The 18,580-nt window shown below is 44.8% G+C and overlaps 1 protein-coding gene across 1 annotated transcript in view; it reads left to right on the top strand.

Moving 5' to 3' along the window:
* The first annotated feature begins 3,230 nt into the window (after nucleotides 1–3,230).
* Nucleotides 3,231–18,580, top strand: part of LOC147728055 (uncharacterized) — a 29,268-nt gene continuing 13,918 nt past the window's right edge. The window contains exons 1-2 of the mRNA XM_086963726.1: nucleotides 3,231–3,357; nucleotides 3,988–5,022. Of these exons, the coding sequence (XP_086819852.1) occupies nucleotides 3,231–3,357; nucleotides 3,988–5,022 (1,162 nt within the window). The remainder of the gene's footprint in view (nucleotides 3,358–3,987; nucleotides 5,023–18,580) is intronic.

Raw genomic sequence — 18,580 nt, 5'->3', positions numbered from 1 at the left:
TCATCTCTAGAGCTTTATCTAGTATCTCCTTGAGTGTGGCTGCAAACATTTCTGTGGGGTCTTGTTCAAGTTTGTGGTAGATGTTCGTATCCTGTAGATGCTGATTGACACTTTCCTTGTAAAAAGTCGAATTCATTACTACCAGGGCTCCCCCTTTATCTGCTTTCTGGATAGTTATTTCAGTCATGTCTTTCAAAGATTTAAGTGTATTCCATTCTTTCTTTGAAAAATTGCTTTTGGTGCCGCTCTTGTAATTGATATTCTTGATTTCTGTAGTGATCACTCGTTCATGAGCATCAATTGTTTTATGTGATGTAGGGGCACAAAATGTGCTCTTCACTCTGAATTCTTTACTTGTACTTTCCACTTTCTCTGTAGGCGGAAGATTGTTGAAGAAGTTTTTTAGCCTCAATGTGCGTAGAAATTTAAATATGGCTATTTCAGTCTCTTCAGGATTAGATTTGTATATAGGGACAAATGTAATGCCTTTGTTTAATAGGTTCATCTGGGCTTTAGACAATGATTTATCTGAGATGTTAATTACAAGTTCATTTTCTTTTTCTTGGATCTCAGTTCCCGTTCCGCTTCTGACTCCTTTACTTTTTCTTTTTCCCCTCCTGGTTTTGAAGGTTCTACAATTGCGGATGTTGTTGGAACATTGTTGGCCGCCGGGCTTATCTCTAAAAAAGCTTTGTCTGATTGGGCTTTCTGTCCTGTTTGTACATTCTTCTCTATTGGTCTTCTGTTTTGTGTTGTGTCTGACTCGGATACAACGCTCTCCTGAGAGGAACTGATGTTTGTGGATGGTTTTTGCCATTTTCTTTGATTATAAACCTCCGCCCAACTGTACACCTCCTCCAACTTATAATCCACTGTGTCTCTTCTGTATTTCTTTATTTTTCTGTCTTCTATTTCTTTTGCATATTTATCCAATTGTTTGTTAATGTCTTCCAGTCATCATGTTTGTTAATCTCCCTTTTGATGCCTTCTAATTCTTCCTCCACTTCTTTAAGTTCCTTTGATAGTTCCTCCACTATCAGCAAGATCAGATCTAAGCTGCATTTATTGAGTATTTGATACCATTTATTGAGAAAGGATTTGTTGTTCCTGCATAACATCGGTTTAAGTGCAATCCTTAAACCTCTTGGTATACGTTTGTTACGATGATAATGTATTAGTGTTGTAGCATGTAACCGTTTACTGATTTCACGTTTGCTCATGTACTCTAGTTGTTTTAGTAATTGATTTGCAGTGTTTAATTGTGGGCTGAAGGCTCTGGTTTCTTTGATCAGTCCATAGATTTGTTCTGCCTCTTCAGAAGTGTATGCTAAGGTCTCCGCCTTGTTTGTTGTAATCTGAGCGATATCTTCCTAATTCATCTTAATTAGGGGTTGGTGCTAACTGTGGGGGGTAGACACGCACTGAATAAATCTTTATATGTCCATCAGTTGCACAACATTAAGAACATTTTCAAACTTAAGTTAAAAGTGGAACTAAAAGAGTGCAACTGATGGACATATAAAGATTTAGTCAGAAAGATTTTTGTCATAAAATTTGTAAAGAACAAGCACATGCTTATATCCATAGGGCCAGGTCAGCCAGTAAAAAGGTTTGTTTGATCACGGGTTAAATTCAGACGATCCAGAAATATCCTTAACTCCTTGCGTGCTCCCGTCCTCCCTAGTGCTGCCGTCGGCCAATGGCCAACGACGGAGCCCTGCCCACCCCTTAGAACGCCCGCACCGTGGCGAAAAAACCGCCGCTGTTAAGGCGTTAGGGAGATGGCTCAAGGGTATGTTGTTGTTCAACCCATTGATTGAACAACAATATATGACATCTATATAAAAAGGCACTTGCGCAGCAACAAATGGGGCAAGTATAGCATACTTAAATGCATAATGTAAAATGATGAAGACTCTCTAAAGTATAAGCAGGACCCCAAGAGATCCACACCACTTACTATATTGCGGCCACATCATAAGCATGTAACACACACCCACAAATTACACCCAGAGAAGTGTTATTGTGCTCCCCAACATATAGTTTGTTAATTGTAAGATAAAGAAAAGAATTTGGAAAGTAAATCAAATCGAAGGAGATCATTGCAAAAGATCATTAAATCCCCTGCGATATTAAAGCAAGGTTACTAAAAATCCAGTAATTAAAGCCTGCAACTACCAATTTAGAATTCCACACTCCTAAAAATATAGCTATTCATGACGAGTTTAAATTATCATTTCTTTTCAACATGCAAGAGTTTAACACAAAGTTTCGGGGATACCATTTTCTAGGCATGGATCAAACACTTCCTTAGAGGTACGCTTTCAGGGGCTTATTTCTTAAATAGTGGTGCAGTGCAGCGCAGCAAATCACAATGCAGCACTGCGTCATTGGTATAGGGTAGGAATGGACTGCATTTAAGGCAAACATCGCAATCTTGACTTTTCTCCCTTCTGTGGCGCACAATAGGCAGCCTAGCACCATTGCAGGCACCCTTGTACCATAGTCCAAGGGTGAATGTGTTGCATGCAGGATTGTTTTTGTGCAGGAAGGGGCACCTTTCCTGTACAAAAATAATCGGGAGAGGCATATCCTCTTTCTTTGTGAGCTGCAGAATGCAGTACACATAAAAAGAGGAATAACGAGGAGAAATAAAGATATGTTCGAGGCATATGGGCTGCAGATGGTACATTTATGAATAGATCGCCATCTGGTGTTGGGCTCGGATGATTGCACTTGTTTTTCTCTTGGAGAAGTTTTTGTCGTCACGAGACTGATGACTCCTCCTTTGGATGCTATTGCGCATGGGCATCGGCTCCATTCTTAGATTGTTTTTTTCCGCCATCGGGTTCGGATGAGGATCGAAGCGCTCCGGATCGACTTCGGGAAAAAAGTGATATTTCGGGGCGTATTCCCTTTCCAATTCGACGGTATTGTTATCGAACGCGAGTTTACTTCCATCTCGACGCGTTTCGACGTCAAACAACAAAAGTTACAACTTCTAAGTCGACGAGACCGGGAGGCTTATCTCGACGTAGTCCAGCCCGGAGTCCATGGAAAGGACTCCATTCAAAAAATGTGGTGCTAAGTTCCCACACAAGGACTTACACGAGGTTTGTAATCTTTGCCTATCACCGGAACACAAATCCAGGGACTGTGAAGCCTGCGCAGCATTCTCCTCCAAGTCGACGATTAGAAACCGTCGAGCCCGAAGACACGAAGTGTCAAGAATGCAATCAGATGCAATCCCGGAGCTGTTCGAGGCCCAGCACCCCGAAGAAGAAGAAAATGAGGAGGAGCCGGGTTTGGAAGTGGACGAGTCTGATGTTGAAGAAATCGACGATCATCAAACCGTGAGTGACGACATCCCTTTACCGAAAAACCGACCCCGTTTGGTGTCGACCCCGCTTTCGAGCCCGGTCAGACTACCGAAAAAAGTTTCCGACGCCCCACCTTCATGCCCGGCAACGAAACCGAAACTGAAATACTCGGCCTCCCACTATGTCGGATCCGAGAAGGGATCGGCATCGACATCGACACCCAAGCTCCATACAAAGGAAAGCTCACCGTCGAAACATTCCATGTCGAAACCGAAACATGCTTCGACGCCGAAGACTTACTCAACACCGAAAAAATCGGAATCGAGCCAATTCTCGGTACCAAGAAAACAGAACACTGACAGTCAGAAGCAAAGGCACCTTTCAGAACCAACAATTTCGGTACCGACACAGGAGCATCAGACAGATCCAAAACAAAAGACTTTGTTTATCGATCAGCAAACTGGCAAGGTGGTGACAAAACTACCTAAAAAGAGGAAGAATGAACAGTTGGACGACAAAGCTCCTCCTCCTAAAAAGAGAACAATGGGGACAAATACAACTCCTCCCCTTTCTCCTCAAACTACAGACACACCATCTTCTCCTCTTCCTCACACTCTGCCAGCTATTCCTCCACCTTCTACACCAAGACCATTTACACCTCAAACAGATGTAGAAAGTGATACAGGGGAGGGAGAACTTCATGGGGATGACAACACTGCCCCTGATGAAGCAGACCCATGGGAGGATTATAATGCAGGGTCAGATAACGATAACGACCCTGAACTATATCCCTCAAAACCCTCACCACCTGATGATAATACAGGTTTTGTACAGTTAATTAATAGGGCAGCAAAATACCACAAGGTAGATTTACACATGGAACCTCAAATAGAGGATTTCCTTCTAGAAACACTACCTGCTGCTCAAAGAACATCAGGAACACTACCTATGCTTAAGGGTCTTCTCAATCACACATCTGACATATTCAAAGATCCTGTGAGGGCTAGGGTATTAAACCCAAGAATTGATAAAAAATATAAGGCAGCCCCAAAGGACCCAATATTTATCAGGGGACAGGTACCTCTCGACTCGCTAGTAGTCACAAACGCTCGTAAGAGAGCAAACTCATTAACTACAGGAGAAGCTCCTCCTCCTGATAAAGAGTCCAAGTTAATAGATGCCTCTGGCAAAAGAGTAGCATCCCAAGCGGCAAACAGCTGGCGCATAGCTAATACACAAGCGCTATGTGCACGCTATGATAGAGCTCATTATGATGAGTTAGAAAAACTCATTACACATCTCCCTAAGGAACATCAAAAAAGGGCAGATCAGCTTATACAGGAAGGGAAGATAATAACTAACACTTCCATTAAATGTGCTTTGGACGCAGCAGACACTGCAGCAAGATCCATCAACACCAGTATCATGTTAAGAAGACATGCATGGCTCAGAGTCTCAGGGTTCAAACAAGAAGTACAAACATCATTATTGAACCAGCCTTTTGATGAAAAGACACTTTTTGGCTCACGCACAGATGAGACGTCAGAAAAAATGAAAAAAGACATGGAAACGGCTAAATCAATGGGAGCATTGCAACAGCCAAGTCAAAGGAGTTCCTTTCGTAGGTCCACCTATAGAGGCGGGTCAAACAATACAGGCACAAGCCAGCAATCTACCTCTTTTACACCAACATCACCCAGAGGTAATTCAAGAAGCAGTTACAGAGGTAACAACAACAAGGGCAGAGGTCGCGGAAATAACAACAACCGCAACTCCCCAACCCCAAAACAGTGACTTCATACAACTCCCCCCAGACCATATAACACCGGTCGGGGGACGTCTATCACAGTTCCTACCTGTCTGGGAAAACATCACATCAGACAGGTGGGTGAGACAAATTCTCCAACATGGTTATTGCCTAGAACTCACAGCTACCCCACCAAACATCCCCCCCAAACAACGTCCAATGAGTCAAGATCATCTAACATTGTTAAAACAGGAAGTACTATCACTGCTACAAAAGCATGCTATAGAGAAGGTTCCACAACATCAACAAGGAACAGGGGTATACTCTCTATACTTCCTAATTCCCCAAAAAGACGGGTCTCTAAGGCCAATACTAGACCTCAGACCTCTCAATGCATACATAAATTTGGAACATTTCCACATGGTCACGCTCCAACAAGTACTTCCTTTACTGAAGAAAGGGGACTTTCTTTCTACACTGGATCTAAAAGACGCTTACTTTCACATCCCAATTCACAAATCCCACAGAAAATATCTCAGGTTTGTTGTGGAAGGACAACATTATCAGTTCAAAGTCCTTCCGTTTGGGGTAACAACAGCACCAAGGGTGTTCACAAAATGTCTAGCAGTGGTTACTGAAATGACCATCCCCATCTTCAACCTTTCCAATCACATTTTGACCACTGAAGAAACCACACTTCTATCACGGGGTTTCACTTTCGTACCCACCGTACGAACTAACTTCCTGGAGTTACAATCCAATCTCTTAAAATTCTTCAGGAGAATTCGCCTCAAGTACTTTTTTGCTGATAGACCTGACTCTACGCCATTCCAGGTCTCTCTCTTTCGGCTTCCGTCCACCTTCAATCCCCCATCCAATCTGATGACACCCGAAATATTGGCTTTTGAACGGTTAGTCATGAAGGAAGTGATGGACCTCAAAACTACACCACGGTTCATCCCTTATAACCTTCCCCTAATTGAAAAACATGCCCTCAACTCCCTCCAAAACAACAGTGAAATCATCATTAAGCCCGCGGACAAGGGCGGCGGGATCGTCGTCCTAAGCAACACCCAATATGACCAGGAGATCAAACGCCAACTCTCCAACGCGGAACACTACCGCCCTCTCTCCAGAGACCCTCTGAACGACATTAGAGAAAAGATTCTATCTACTTACGACCTTGGCCAGGGACCTTGACATCATCACCAAAAAGGAGTTTGAATACCTGAACAACCCACACCCCAGGACGCCCGTCCTTTACATCCTTCTGAAAATACACAAGGACGCCACGAATCCACCAGGACGACCCATAGTCTCCGGGTGCGGGTCTATACTGGAACCACTGGGAAAGTACATAGATGCCATCATCAAGGAATTTGTGCCCACCACCGACACTTTCATACGAGACACCATGGACCTCATTAACACCATAGAGGATAAGGCCTTTGACATGACCACCCAGCTTTTAGTCAGCATGGACATCGAGTCACTCTACACCAACATTCCTCATCGTGAAGGGCTCGAAGTGATCAAAAACTCCTGCTTTCCAGACCCCAACCCACAAAGATCCCAACTGAATTCATCATGGACTTACTTTGCATTGCACTGCAAAACAATTACTTTCTGTATAGAGACACGTTCTACTTACAAATAAAGGGAGTCTCAATGGGCGCTTGCTTCACCCCCAACTTCGCCATTCTGTTTGACCACGACATGGAAAAATCACTTATCCTTAACCCCCATCAACCCGTACCGACCACAGATTGATCTGTGGCAACGGTACATAGATGACATTCTCCTTATCTGGAATGGTTCTCCAAATACTCTTTTACCCTTTGTCGATTGGCTCAACAACGCACAGGAACACCTCAAATTCTCAAGTGAATACAATACCAACGACTTACCTTTCCTTGATGTTATAATTCATGCAGAAGATGGTGGTCTCGGTGCATCCCTCTAACGCAAACCCACGGAGCGGAATACATTGATACACTATTCCAGCTACCATCCCAGAGGCCTGCGTGATGGACTACCTTATGGCCAATTCTTGCGGATCCGCCGCAACTGCAAATGGCGCAAAGACTACTTCAGGGAGGCTGACATATTGGTTACCAAGCTTATCAACAGAGGTTACCCACGACGCCTAGTGACAAGAGCCAAGAAACGCGCCTGTTACAAACACCGTGAAGACCTGCTGACCCCGAACAATAAAAAAACGCTGACCAGAATCCCATTTGTCTCCACATTCAGCCCTGATAGCAACAAGAATAGTAAAATAATCAAGAAAAATTGGCCACTCCTACAATCCCAAGAACAGTTTCGGGACCCCCCCCTTGTTCTCCTATCAATGGGGTAATAACATCGCCAATCCTTTTGTACATGCCATCACCTGGCCCAACCAACCCACGGATAAACACACCATCACAGCCGCCTGAGGCCTGGAACCTGTGATTGGCCACTACAAATGCCAATCCTGCAGTGTGTGCGACCTCACCATCAACACAAAAGAATTCATCTACAACTGCCTCACTCACAAACTCAACCACCACTCCAACTGCAAGACTCAAAATGTGATCTATGCGATCCGCTGCCCATGTGACCTCATTTACATCGGCCAGACAACCCAAATGGTTAAGCAGCGGATCATCCAGAATAGAAGCAGAATTAACTGCAAAGTGTTGACCGCCCCTCTGGTCACACACTTCCTCGAAAAACAACATCTTGACACAGACCTGAGATGGATGGTCATTGAAAAACCTACACTGCCAAGCAGAGGTGGAATTATGTCCAATCTGTTGAACAGAGCAGAATGCAAATGGATTTCACGCGTCGACTCTGTCAACCATGGCCTCAACACTCTTGACGAGTGGAACAGTACCATCACCATCTAATACCATGATCCTCATGCACCCTCCTGGTTGCTACACACTTTTGCCATCCTCCCCTTACTAACCCTCTGTGCCTCTATTCACTCAGCCCTGACCTGCAGCCAGGTCATGTACCTGAGCATCCCTCCTAATCACATTTCCCCATATCAAATTGAACCTGGGTTGTAGACTCCAAGCCCTTTGAGTCAGAATTATTTGGTAACATATGTATTCTCATCGGTTATTCCCCAACTGTTTTAAATGTCAAATGTTTAGTCGCCATTGACAGTTGTCTTAACCATGTATGAACATTGTGCTCCACCTTTGTACTGTGGTGTTAACATATACGCCCACTCATTCCGTTCAATTTCAAACATGTAAACTAACTGACCGGTTTTACACCACTTGACTCATGTCTTACAACCCGTGTTTAAACAATGTCTTCCATCATTCCAGTTTACCAATTGTTTGGGCTACTATTCTCTGATTGTGATAATTGTACTGATTTCAGTCCAGCCTCCATTGCGTTATTCCAACTATGTATGTTTCCTTTTTCAATACAAGTTATTCCTGTTTTCCCCGTTGCTCCGGCAACACTGTGACACAGCCCTAGTCCCGCCCCCTTCCCCTCCTGACACGCTCCCCCATAGTTCACCACCCAATCACTTTGTATATACAACGTTAGAACCCTTCCGGGTCCACGAAGCTGCTTCGATTCACCGCTAGCCGCACGAACGGTCTGAGCCCTCATCGCCGCCGGCCGCCTTGATTCAGTCAGGTACGACACCCATTTGAGCCGTGGAGCACGCCAGCAACCGCTCTTATCGGGCGGCCGCTCCGTGTATGCATTCACTTTTCACCCACCCCGCCGACTGCGGTTTTTGTTAACCTTAACTGGTGGCTCTTTCCTCCTCATAGGCGCTGCCACGCCATACCTGCCCTTGGCTACGCCAAACAATTGCAGGTAATTTATAATTTTAAGATAGGAGCCTGTCACTCGATCATGCCCACTGCTGGTCATGACGGTTCTTGTCCTTCTCCCCTAGACGCTGCATCCGCTGCCTCCGCCAGGGTATCCTGTTGACCACGCGATTGTCACTGCGTGCACAAGTATGTCTGAGCACCTTGCCTTATACCGTCCCCACCCACGCGGGTAACCCCTTTATCACAGTAGTTCATAACTGCCATGCCTAGAGATTCACCCCCTCACGCCCTTTTGTAACATCGTCCACACAAGGAACTACCTTCAACACCATGCAAGCGTCATTCCCCTGGATTTCGCCGCCCATCCACCAGTCACGCCTCACCCACCTTACCACTCGATTTTTCGCCACCCCGATGCGCGATTGCTCACCAATTCAATCACAATCTGACTGGCCCCCACACCCTTATCCACATCCTCTGGCACTGTCCAGGCACCCCTATACATCTCCCACTCCCCTGACACCCACCCTTGATTAGCTCCTCACCTTCTTGCATGCGTGCACCGGTCCTCTCTCCCTCCTCGCTCCCCCGCTCCCCCGCTCCCCCGCTCCTCCCTTCCTTCCCCACCCCCTGCATCAAACCCCCCCCCCCCATCGCCACCCCATCACTAATCATGTCGCCCTTCCATTATCCTGTTTGATTTGACCTTTCTCCCCACAGCACTGCCCAAAATTCGACAACCCTGTCCTGATGACGATTCCAACTTCCGGGCATCGAAACGCCGTCGACATCACAGCGCAATTTTATGGCACATCTAACGTTTTTGGCTCCTGTTAAAATTGTTTGTTCCATGATTTAAGTGACTAACTTAATCCTGCGGAGCCATCACTGTAAAATGTCTTTGTCACTTTGCGCCGTTCACGCTGTTCACGTTCAGCACTTGCATCTTCACCTTTCACCAATTGTAAATATCACCACTCACCAAGTGCCTTCGGGTTGTCACATGATTCTCTCTGTACAGTGCTGCCTAACTGTATTTCCATGTGAAACACCCTCCTCTGAATTGGTGAATAACAAGCTTTTAAACCATATGAGCCTCCTTGTTTCTTGTTTATGTAATGCTGACTGCATACATCATTTAACTGTTCTTTAACTGACACCTGTTGGGAATTGTTGTTCTTTATACTCCACACCCATCCCGACGTGGTCTATGGGTTTTACTCCTGTTGTTCTTATACATAGCAGTGGTTGCAGCACACCTAAGAAGACAACAAATACATGTCTTCCCTTACTTGGACGATTGGCTAATAAAAGCCAAATCACAAGAAGAATGTCTTCAAAACACACAAAAGACCATTCAGTTGCTGCACCAGCTAGGGTTTACGGTGAACTACACAAAATCCCACCTGCAATCAAACAAAATTCATCAATATCTAGGGGCTACTATAGACACAGAAAGAGCCAAAGTATACCCCAATCCAATCAGGATACAAACAATGCTCACGTTGATCCAAAGATTTCAACCGCAACACTCACTAACAGCCCGAGTGTTCATGCAGTTATTAGGGATGATGTCTTCTTGCATACTGCTAATACCATACGCCAGACTACAAATGCGTCCGCTGCAGGAATGTCTAGCAACACAGTGGAATCAGGCTCAAGGTCAGATTACAGATCTGGTGTTGGTAGACGACCGCACACATCGCTCTCTGAAGTGGTGGAACACAACAAACATTTCCAAGGGGCGGTCATTCCTAGAACCGATTCCACAAGTGATACTAACAGCGGATGCATCGCTCGCCAGATGGGGAGCGCATATGGACAAACATACAGTGCAGGGAAGATGGAGTGTACAGCAAAAAAGGCTGCACATCAATTATCTAGAACTACTAGCCGTGTTTCTAGTTTTAAAAGCTTTTCAAATGCATATTCTCAACAAAGCAGTCCTGGTCAGAACAGACAACATGACAGCGATGTATTATATTCAAAAACAGGAGGGGACACACTCTCTCCAACTATCCAGACTAGCGCAGGACATTTGGAGATGGGCCATTCCTCAAAAGATCTATATGTAAGCCGAACACCTACCAGGAGTTCAAAATCAGATAGCAGACATCTTAAGCAGAGAGTCAGAACAAATACACTAATGGGAACTGCACGACCAAATACTGCAGCCATTCTTCTAAAGATGGGGACAACCAGAGATAGATCTATTTGCCACTCATCAGAACGCAAAATGCCAAAACTTTGCATCCAGGTACCCACACCACCTGTCGCAGGGCAATGCGTTATGGATAAATTGGTCCAACAAATTTGCATACGCTTTTCCCCCTCTCCCACTAATTCCATTAGTGGTTCAAAAACTGCAACAACATTCAATGACAATGATACTAGAAGCACCCACGTGGGCACGACAGCCGTGGTTCACCACACTACTGCAACTCTCACAGGTGCCACATCAAAAGTTAGAAATATTACCCATGCACCGTACACAGAACCATGGAGAAATAATGCACCCAGATCCCAAACAATTGAACCTAGCGATCTGGCTCCTGAGGTCATAGAATTTGGATACTTAAATTTACCTCCAAACTGTATGGGAATCATTAAGCAAGCAAGACGTCCTACCACCAGAGCATGCTATGCAGCAAAGTGGAAGAGGTTTGCTATATACTGTAACAGTAATAACATCAACCCTCTGGACGCATCCACTAAAGAGATTATTTGCTATTTACTACACTTACAGCAATGTAACCTTGCTTACACATCTATTAGAGTACATCTTGCAGCTATAGCAGCGTACCTACAAAACAGGCAAAATCTATCCCTGTTTAAAGTGCCAGCAATAAAAGCTTTCATGGAAGGCCTCAAAAGAGTCATTCCACCAAGGCTACCGCCTTCCCCGGTCTGGAATCTCAACATAGTACTCACCAGACTAATGGGAACGCCTTTCGAACCTATGCATAGGTGTGAAATACAATTCCTTACATGGCAGGTAGCCTTTCTTATAGCCATTACTTCACTCAGAAGAGTAAGTGAAATACAGGCATTTACAATACAAGAACCATTCCTACAGTTACACCAAAATAAAGTGGTTCTTAGAACAAACCCAAAATTCTTGCCTAAAGTAATTTCAGCATTCCATATCAATCAACCAGTGGAACTACCAGTCTTCTTTCCAAAACCACAGACGGTAGCAGAAAGGGCCCTACATACATTAGATGTAAGAAGGGCAATATTGTACTACATAGAAAGAACACAAACTTTCAGAAAAACCAAACAAGTATTTGTAGCGTTTTCTCCAACACATAAGGGCAATCCTATCTCTAAAGCAGGCATTGCCAGGTGGATTGTAAAATGTATACAAATATGTTACATAAAAGCAAAGAGGACATTAACTGTTCCTCCTAGAGCTCACTCTACACATAAACTAGGGGCATCTATTGCATTCTTAGGAAACATTCCTCTAGATGACATATGCAAAGCAGCAACCTGGGTTACACTGCATACCTTCACAAAACACTACTGTGTAGATGTGCAGGTGACACAACAGGCTAGAGTGGGCCAAGCTGTACTAAAAACTTTATTTCAAACTGTTGCAACAGACACTGGTGACCACCGCTAGGAAGGTAACTGCTGTATAGTCTATTCATAAATGTACCATCTGCAGCCCATATGCCTCAAACGGAATATGCTACTTACCAGTATGCATCTGTTCTTGGCATAGAGGGCTGCAGAGTGGTACATGCCCTCCCAGCCTCCCCAGAAACCTGTGTCTGTTCCAACACTATCTTATTTAGATACACTTACATGGGAATTTCTATCTGTATTCTATCATACTACTCCATCTAACCCTACTATTGCAAAACAATCTAAGGATGGAGCCGATGCCCATGCGCACTAGCAACCAAAGGAGGAGTCATCAGTCTTGTGACGACAAAAACTTCTCCAAGAGAAAAACAAGTGCAATCATCCGAGCCCAACACCAGATGGCGATCTATTCATAAATGTACCACTCTGCAGCCCTCTATGCCAAGAACAGATGCATACTGGTAAGTAGCATATTCCTTCTCCTTGTTACGCCTCTCCTGGGGAGGCATATCTTTTTGGCGCATTCTCAGGCTTTCAAGGTCTTGTAAATCTGTGAATGCATCGAAAACCTGGGAGTTGCGTGGGACCCCCCATTAACACCCATGGAACGCCCTCCGAGGACAGAGTAACGCAACACTGCAATTTGCGCTGCATTGTGTTACGCCAGGTTTTTGGAGCCGTTCAAAGCCACTCAAAGTGGCTTTGCGTGGCTTCCAAAATTGAACTTAAGATTTGCGCCGCTCTTGCACCAGGTTGCGTGGTGTAAGAGAGACACAAATCTGTTCCTTTCCTAGCCGGTACATTCTATAGAGTATAAGGTTTTGCAAGTAGATATGGAATGTGATTAAGAGATCCCAACTTGTATGGAAACATTGGATCCGTAAAATTTTTGAAACCTATTAAGACATTAAGACCACTTTAGATTAGACAGAGGTTGCTAGACCTCAGCCTTAATAAAAATAATTACATTTAAAGCGCAGTAGGCCAATGAAATACGTCAAAAATTAATTAACGGAGAAATTAGGGCCAACACGTCCTATCTTCTGAGAGGTGTTGCACATAGGATTTTCACCCAAGAGATATTCTCTAGCACAGTTCCTAAGTAGTCATAAATAGACAAGTCTTGTTAGCTGCTTACCCCCTCGTTTTCACCAGGTGTCACTTGGTGTTAGGTTTTGGGGCAAAGCCATATCATGCTATCTTAGTTGATCGAGCTTTGAGTCAAAACCATGGAGTGTTTGTTGTTTCCCTCCCCAAACGTGTCCCTATACTTAAATTACAACATTTTGACCTAGGTGATGCAAAACTGTATTGCCATTTTAAAAGGGTCAACTATCTGCGCTAAAAACCTTTAGTGAAGGAATGTTGATTGTTGCTGTTGTTTCAGCCATATTGCTCTCCTTAGCCTCATGCCAGCCCATGTGCTATTTGATAGTAAATATGGGCATGAAGGGACGAAAAGTAGGCCCAGGTACACCAAAAAAAGTTGCCCACATTTGCAAATTGCAACTTGGGCTAATTTTCGGAGAATTGTGAGGTAAATGAAACCTTTTAATGTGTGTAAGACCAATAACATGGGTCAAGACTGGAAACACTGGTGACCTGCACTGAATTTCCAATGGTTTTTTTTAATTTTTGACCACAGCACACATGATAATATATACAATGAGGGCCTGAATGGCAATACATTGACAACTAGGGGCATATTTATCAAGGTTTTGTGTCGCCCTTGTGCCAGGCAAGATAACGCAAGGGCAACACAAAACCTAGATGAGAATTATCAAGCCACACAAGACCACCTTGCGTGGCATGCGTGGCAGTGCGTTTTTTGATAAAACACATGTAAAGCAAGGCAGCGCAAGCCGCAGGGAGGCATTCCATGGGTGGAGCCTGGGAAATCCCACATGTCCACGCCTGAATTTTGGTGCATTCCTAGATTTAACTTGAATGGTAGCCCTGAGAATACATGAAAATGCTATGCCTTCTCAGGGGAGGCATAATAACGAGAAATATCCTTATGTTCAAGGCATGTGAGCTGTAGATCACATGCTTTGCATAGCGCGCCATCTAGTGTTGGGTCTTTTGCACTTTGTTTTTGTTCAAAGAAGTCGTTTCCAGTCACGAGGTAGGTGACTCCTTTTGGTGATAGTGCGCATGGGTATCGGCTCCATTGTTAGATTGTTTTTTTCTATCATGGAGTTCGGTTGTGAATTGCTGCCCTCCGGTTCGGCATTGTTTCTCGGTTTCCCTTCGACCCGCAATCCACTACTCTTGACAGTTTCGCTTCTCGATCACGTTTCCCATTCTCTGCGCACCGTTTTGACTCAAAGATCTTCGATCGGAAAACTTGTGGAGGGCCATTGGGCCTAACCGCGCCGGGCTCGGAAGGAATGAGAGACAGAGAAAATGAAAGAAAATAACGATAGAGTGAGAGAGGGAGTAGAAAGGAGTCACATGAGGGCGAGGGAAGGACACGAGAAAGCACAAGAGAGGAGTGAGAGAACAACAGAGGAAGGAAGAGTAACGTGAGAAGAGGAAGTGAGGGGAGCAAGGGAAGGTGCTGGGGGAAAGACAGAAGTGGAAAGAAAGGGAGAAAAAAACAGAAAGTAAATGGAAAAAGAGATCAAATAAAACTGACTGCTAGAAAACATAAAGAGACTCATTACTAACGAGAGCAGACAGAGAGTAGACAAGGGAAGAGAAACAGAACAGTGGGAGAAAGAGACGGTTGAGCGTAAACGTAGGGGAGAGAGAGAGAGAGGTAGAACAAGGCGGAATTTGCTGCTTCTATTAAAGTTGCTGTATAAAAGCTTTCATGTTTATGACTTATTAAAAACGATCATCCGTTTTACATAAAATACGCCATTACGTCTGGACCCAATAACTAACAGGTGGCCAGTATGCATATTCGGTTTCTGTCAGGTGTTTTAAAATAGAAAATACACTGCTCGGACTGCAGGCGAGAATAGCATGTTCATTGCACGGCGATGCTAGTTACTGATACTTAAATAAGTATATTGGGTTATATATTTTTTGTGCTTACTGTGTAATTTGAGGTCTCACGTTTTGTTTATACGATTTTGCATGTTTTAATTGAGGTACATCACTCTGTTAGCCATCTAGCACAGGCAAAAAAAACTAAGTAAATGCAATTAAACGTATGTTTAAAATTCCTAAGTTTCATAAACAAATTACGCAACATTTTAATTTCAAAACCTTTTCATTATGTGAAACTGCCTGGACTAAAACAACAACAGTTTACAAAGTTAGTCATTGCCAACAGTGTTGTACTTACGTTCATGGAATTTGGTGGAGGTTATCTGCTCCCAGCCCAGCGTGGAATGTGAAACATGTGAGGCCACTAAGAGAGAGCGGTGGGAAACTGAAAGTACGGCCGGCCGGCCGGCCAGCCATGATGAATTAGGGGAGGAGAAGCGTGGTAGGGGAGAAGAAGCCGCAGAGCGCATGCTGGGCGAAGCCCTTTGATGTGCTGTGCGGCCGTAGGGGAGGAGAAGGAAATGCGCATGCTTGTTTGGTCACGTGAACTCAATGAAAACCGCAGCGCAAGAAGCCCTTGGTTTCACGAGGATTTTCGAGACATGAATTCTCGCTCCGCTCAATGCGCGCATTGATAGGTCGCGAGACCTAAAAAGGCTCCGGTCCTTCCTGTGTTTACGGGCCAAGGTCGGCACCGAAATAAAGTTTTGAGCACCCCGCCCGGGGGCCCGGTGCCAAAACACAAAGAGAAGCCTTGCATCTCGGGAGCGAGTCTGCCCCATGCCGGCACCGAACCAAAAACCTCGGTGCATGTCCTGGTCCACGTTCCATTTTTGTTCCCTCTTTGTCGAAGACTAAATCTTCGGTACCAAAGAGTTCGAAGCTGAAACTTTCAACACCGAAATGACAAGTAAAGATAAAAAGACTCTGCTAAAAGAGCCTCAGTTCTGAAACAGAAAGAACTGGTTATTAACCCAGATACTGGACATATCCATGCCAAACTTCCTGAAAAAAGGAAGCTAGGCCAACATGATGAGCACCAAATGCCCCTGAAGAAAAGAAATGTGGCTACTAACCCTTCACCACCTTAGTTTCACCTCCTTCCCCTATTAATCCTCACTTACTTATCACACCCACAAATTCGCCACCACCACTGCGTGGAGAAGTGTGGCTCACTGGTTAGAAGCGGCAGACCCTGAAGCAGAGGTCAGCCTGGGACCAGGGTTCAATTCCCGATGCGGCAGGGTCTTGGGTCAATGTCCGCGGACTCGATAATTCTCGCCTAGGTGCCTATGCTAACCATGGGTCCCACTCTGCAACTCTGGGCAATAGCTTGCTTAATCTCCACAACGGCCCTAGCAGCACCGGGGATGCCTGGCTTCACCTTGGGGTGCCCTCTCACAGGGAAAGCCAGGACGGGTTCCCCAGGGTATACAGCGCCAGGATGCCACGAGTGATGGGGTAACAGTGCGCTTTACAAGTATACATACATTTACATTTACATTCACTATCACCTGACCCACACGTTGAAGGGGATGGGGAGGAGGATAGGCCAAAAGATGTTAACCCATGGCAGGATTATAACACTGACCCACACACAGATACCGACCCTGACATGGGTTGGAACTACATAAGGAGGCATTAGAGGAGGACTTCTTGTTTGAGACCCAAAGTTCCTCTAAAAAAACTACACATACACTGCCAAAGATTAAGGGAATGCTTAACCATGCAGATTAGGTTTTCAAACATCCTCTGGCAAAAGGGTAGCCTCACAAGCAGTTAATCACTGGCACATTGCTCAGGCTTTGTTATCCCGATATGATATGGCTCATTACAATGAGTTAGAAAAACGTACGCAATTTCTGCCCGATGAGCATAATTCTAAGGTAAACAATCTTATCCAGGAGGGCAAACGTATCACCAATACCTTCATCAAGTGTTCCCTAGATACAGCAGGCACAGCAGCATGCACACTAAACACCAGCATACTGCTACGCAGACATGCATGGTTGTGAATTTCAGGGTTCAAACCTGAGGTACAGGCCTCTATTCTCAACCAGCCATTTGACAAGGAACACCTCTTTGGTCCAGCACTAAACACCTCACTGGAAAAGATGAATAAAGACACTGAGGTCGCAGAGTCAATGGGGCTTTGCCGTTACCTGTGAATAGGCGTTCCTTTCTGCACTTTTTTTTACAGGGGTGGCTCCAAAAATATTTCCACAGAAAATCCCTCCTCCTCTTACAAAGGCAACAACCAATTGCCCTCATCAAGAGGCTATTTCAGAGGAGGTTTTAGAGGAAACCACGGTAAGGGAAGAGGCAGAGGCAACTCCACATGCACTTCCCCTGCAAACAACAAGCAGTGAATTCCTTCCGCAATGCTCGATCATTCCACTTCCGTTGGGGGACGTCTCTCCCAATTTCTACCTGTCTGGAACACAATCACCTCAGACAAATGGGTTTTACAAATTATCCAATATGGTTTCTGCCTGGAACTTACAGACAATACCCCAAATATTCCTCCAAAATCACGTGCAATGTCACAGGAACATCTTACCCTTCTAAAGCAAGAAGTTCTCAATCTGTTATAGAAAGGAGCTATGAAACCAGTCCCATTAAGATATCAAGGGGCGGGGGTATACTCCCTGTACTTCAATTCCCAAGAAGGATGGCTCTCTCAGGCCTATAGTAGACCTCAGAGAACTAAATCTATACATTCAGTCAGATAACTTACACATGGTCACACTCCAGCAAGTGCTCCCTCTCCTTCAACAAGGTGACTTTCTGTCCACTCTGGACTTAAAGGATGCCTATTTCCATATCCCAATACACCCTGCTCACCGTAAGTACCTCAGGTTCATAGTAGCAGGCCTGCACAATCAGTTCAAGCGGCTCCCATTCGGAGTAACTACCACACCCAGAGTTTTCAACAAGTGCCTGGCAGTAGTCGCAGCTCATCTACGAAGACAACACATTGATGTCTTCCCATATTTGTACGACTGGCTCATAACAGCCAGCTCACAAAAAGCTGTCTACGTCACACTCACAAAACAGTGCAGTTGCTCCACGATCTAGGATTCACAATAAATCTGTCCAAATCCAATCTACAACCATCCAACATACAGGTA

This window comes from Lissotriton vulgaris, chromosome 3_1 (assembly GCF_964263255.1).
Source record: "Lissotriton vulgaris chromosome 3_1, aLisVul1.2, whole genome shotgun sequence".
In the NCBI taxonomy this organism is placed as follows: Eukaryota; Metazoa; Chordata; class Amphibia; order Caudata; family Salamandridae; genus Lissotriton; species Lissotriton vulgaris.
Note: the sequence above shows the minus strand (reverse complement) of the source record. Positions and strands in the feature narration are given on the sequence as shown.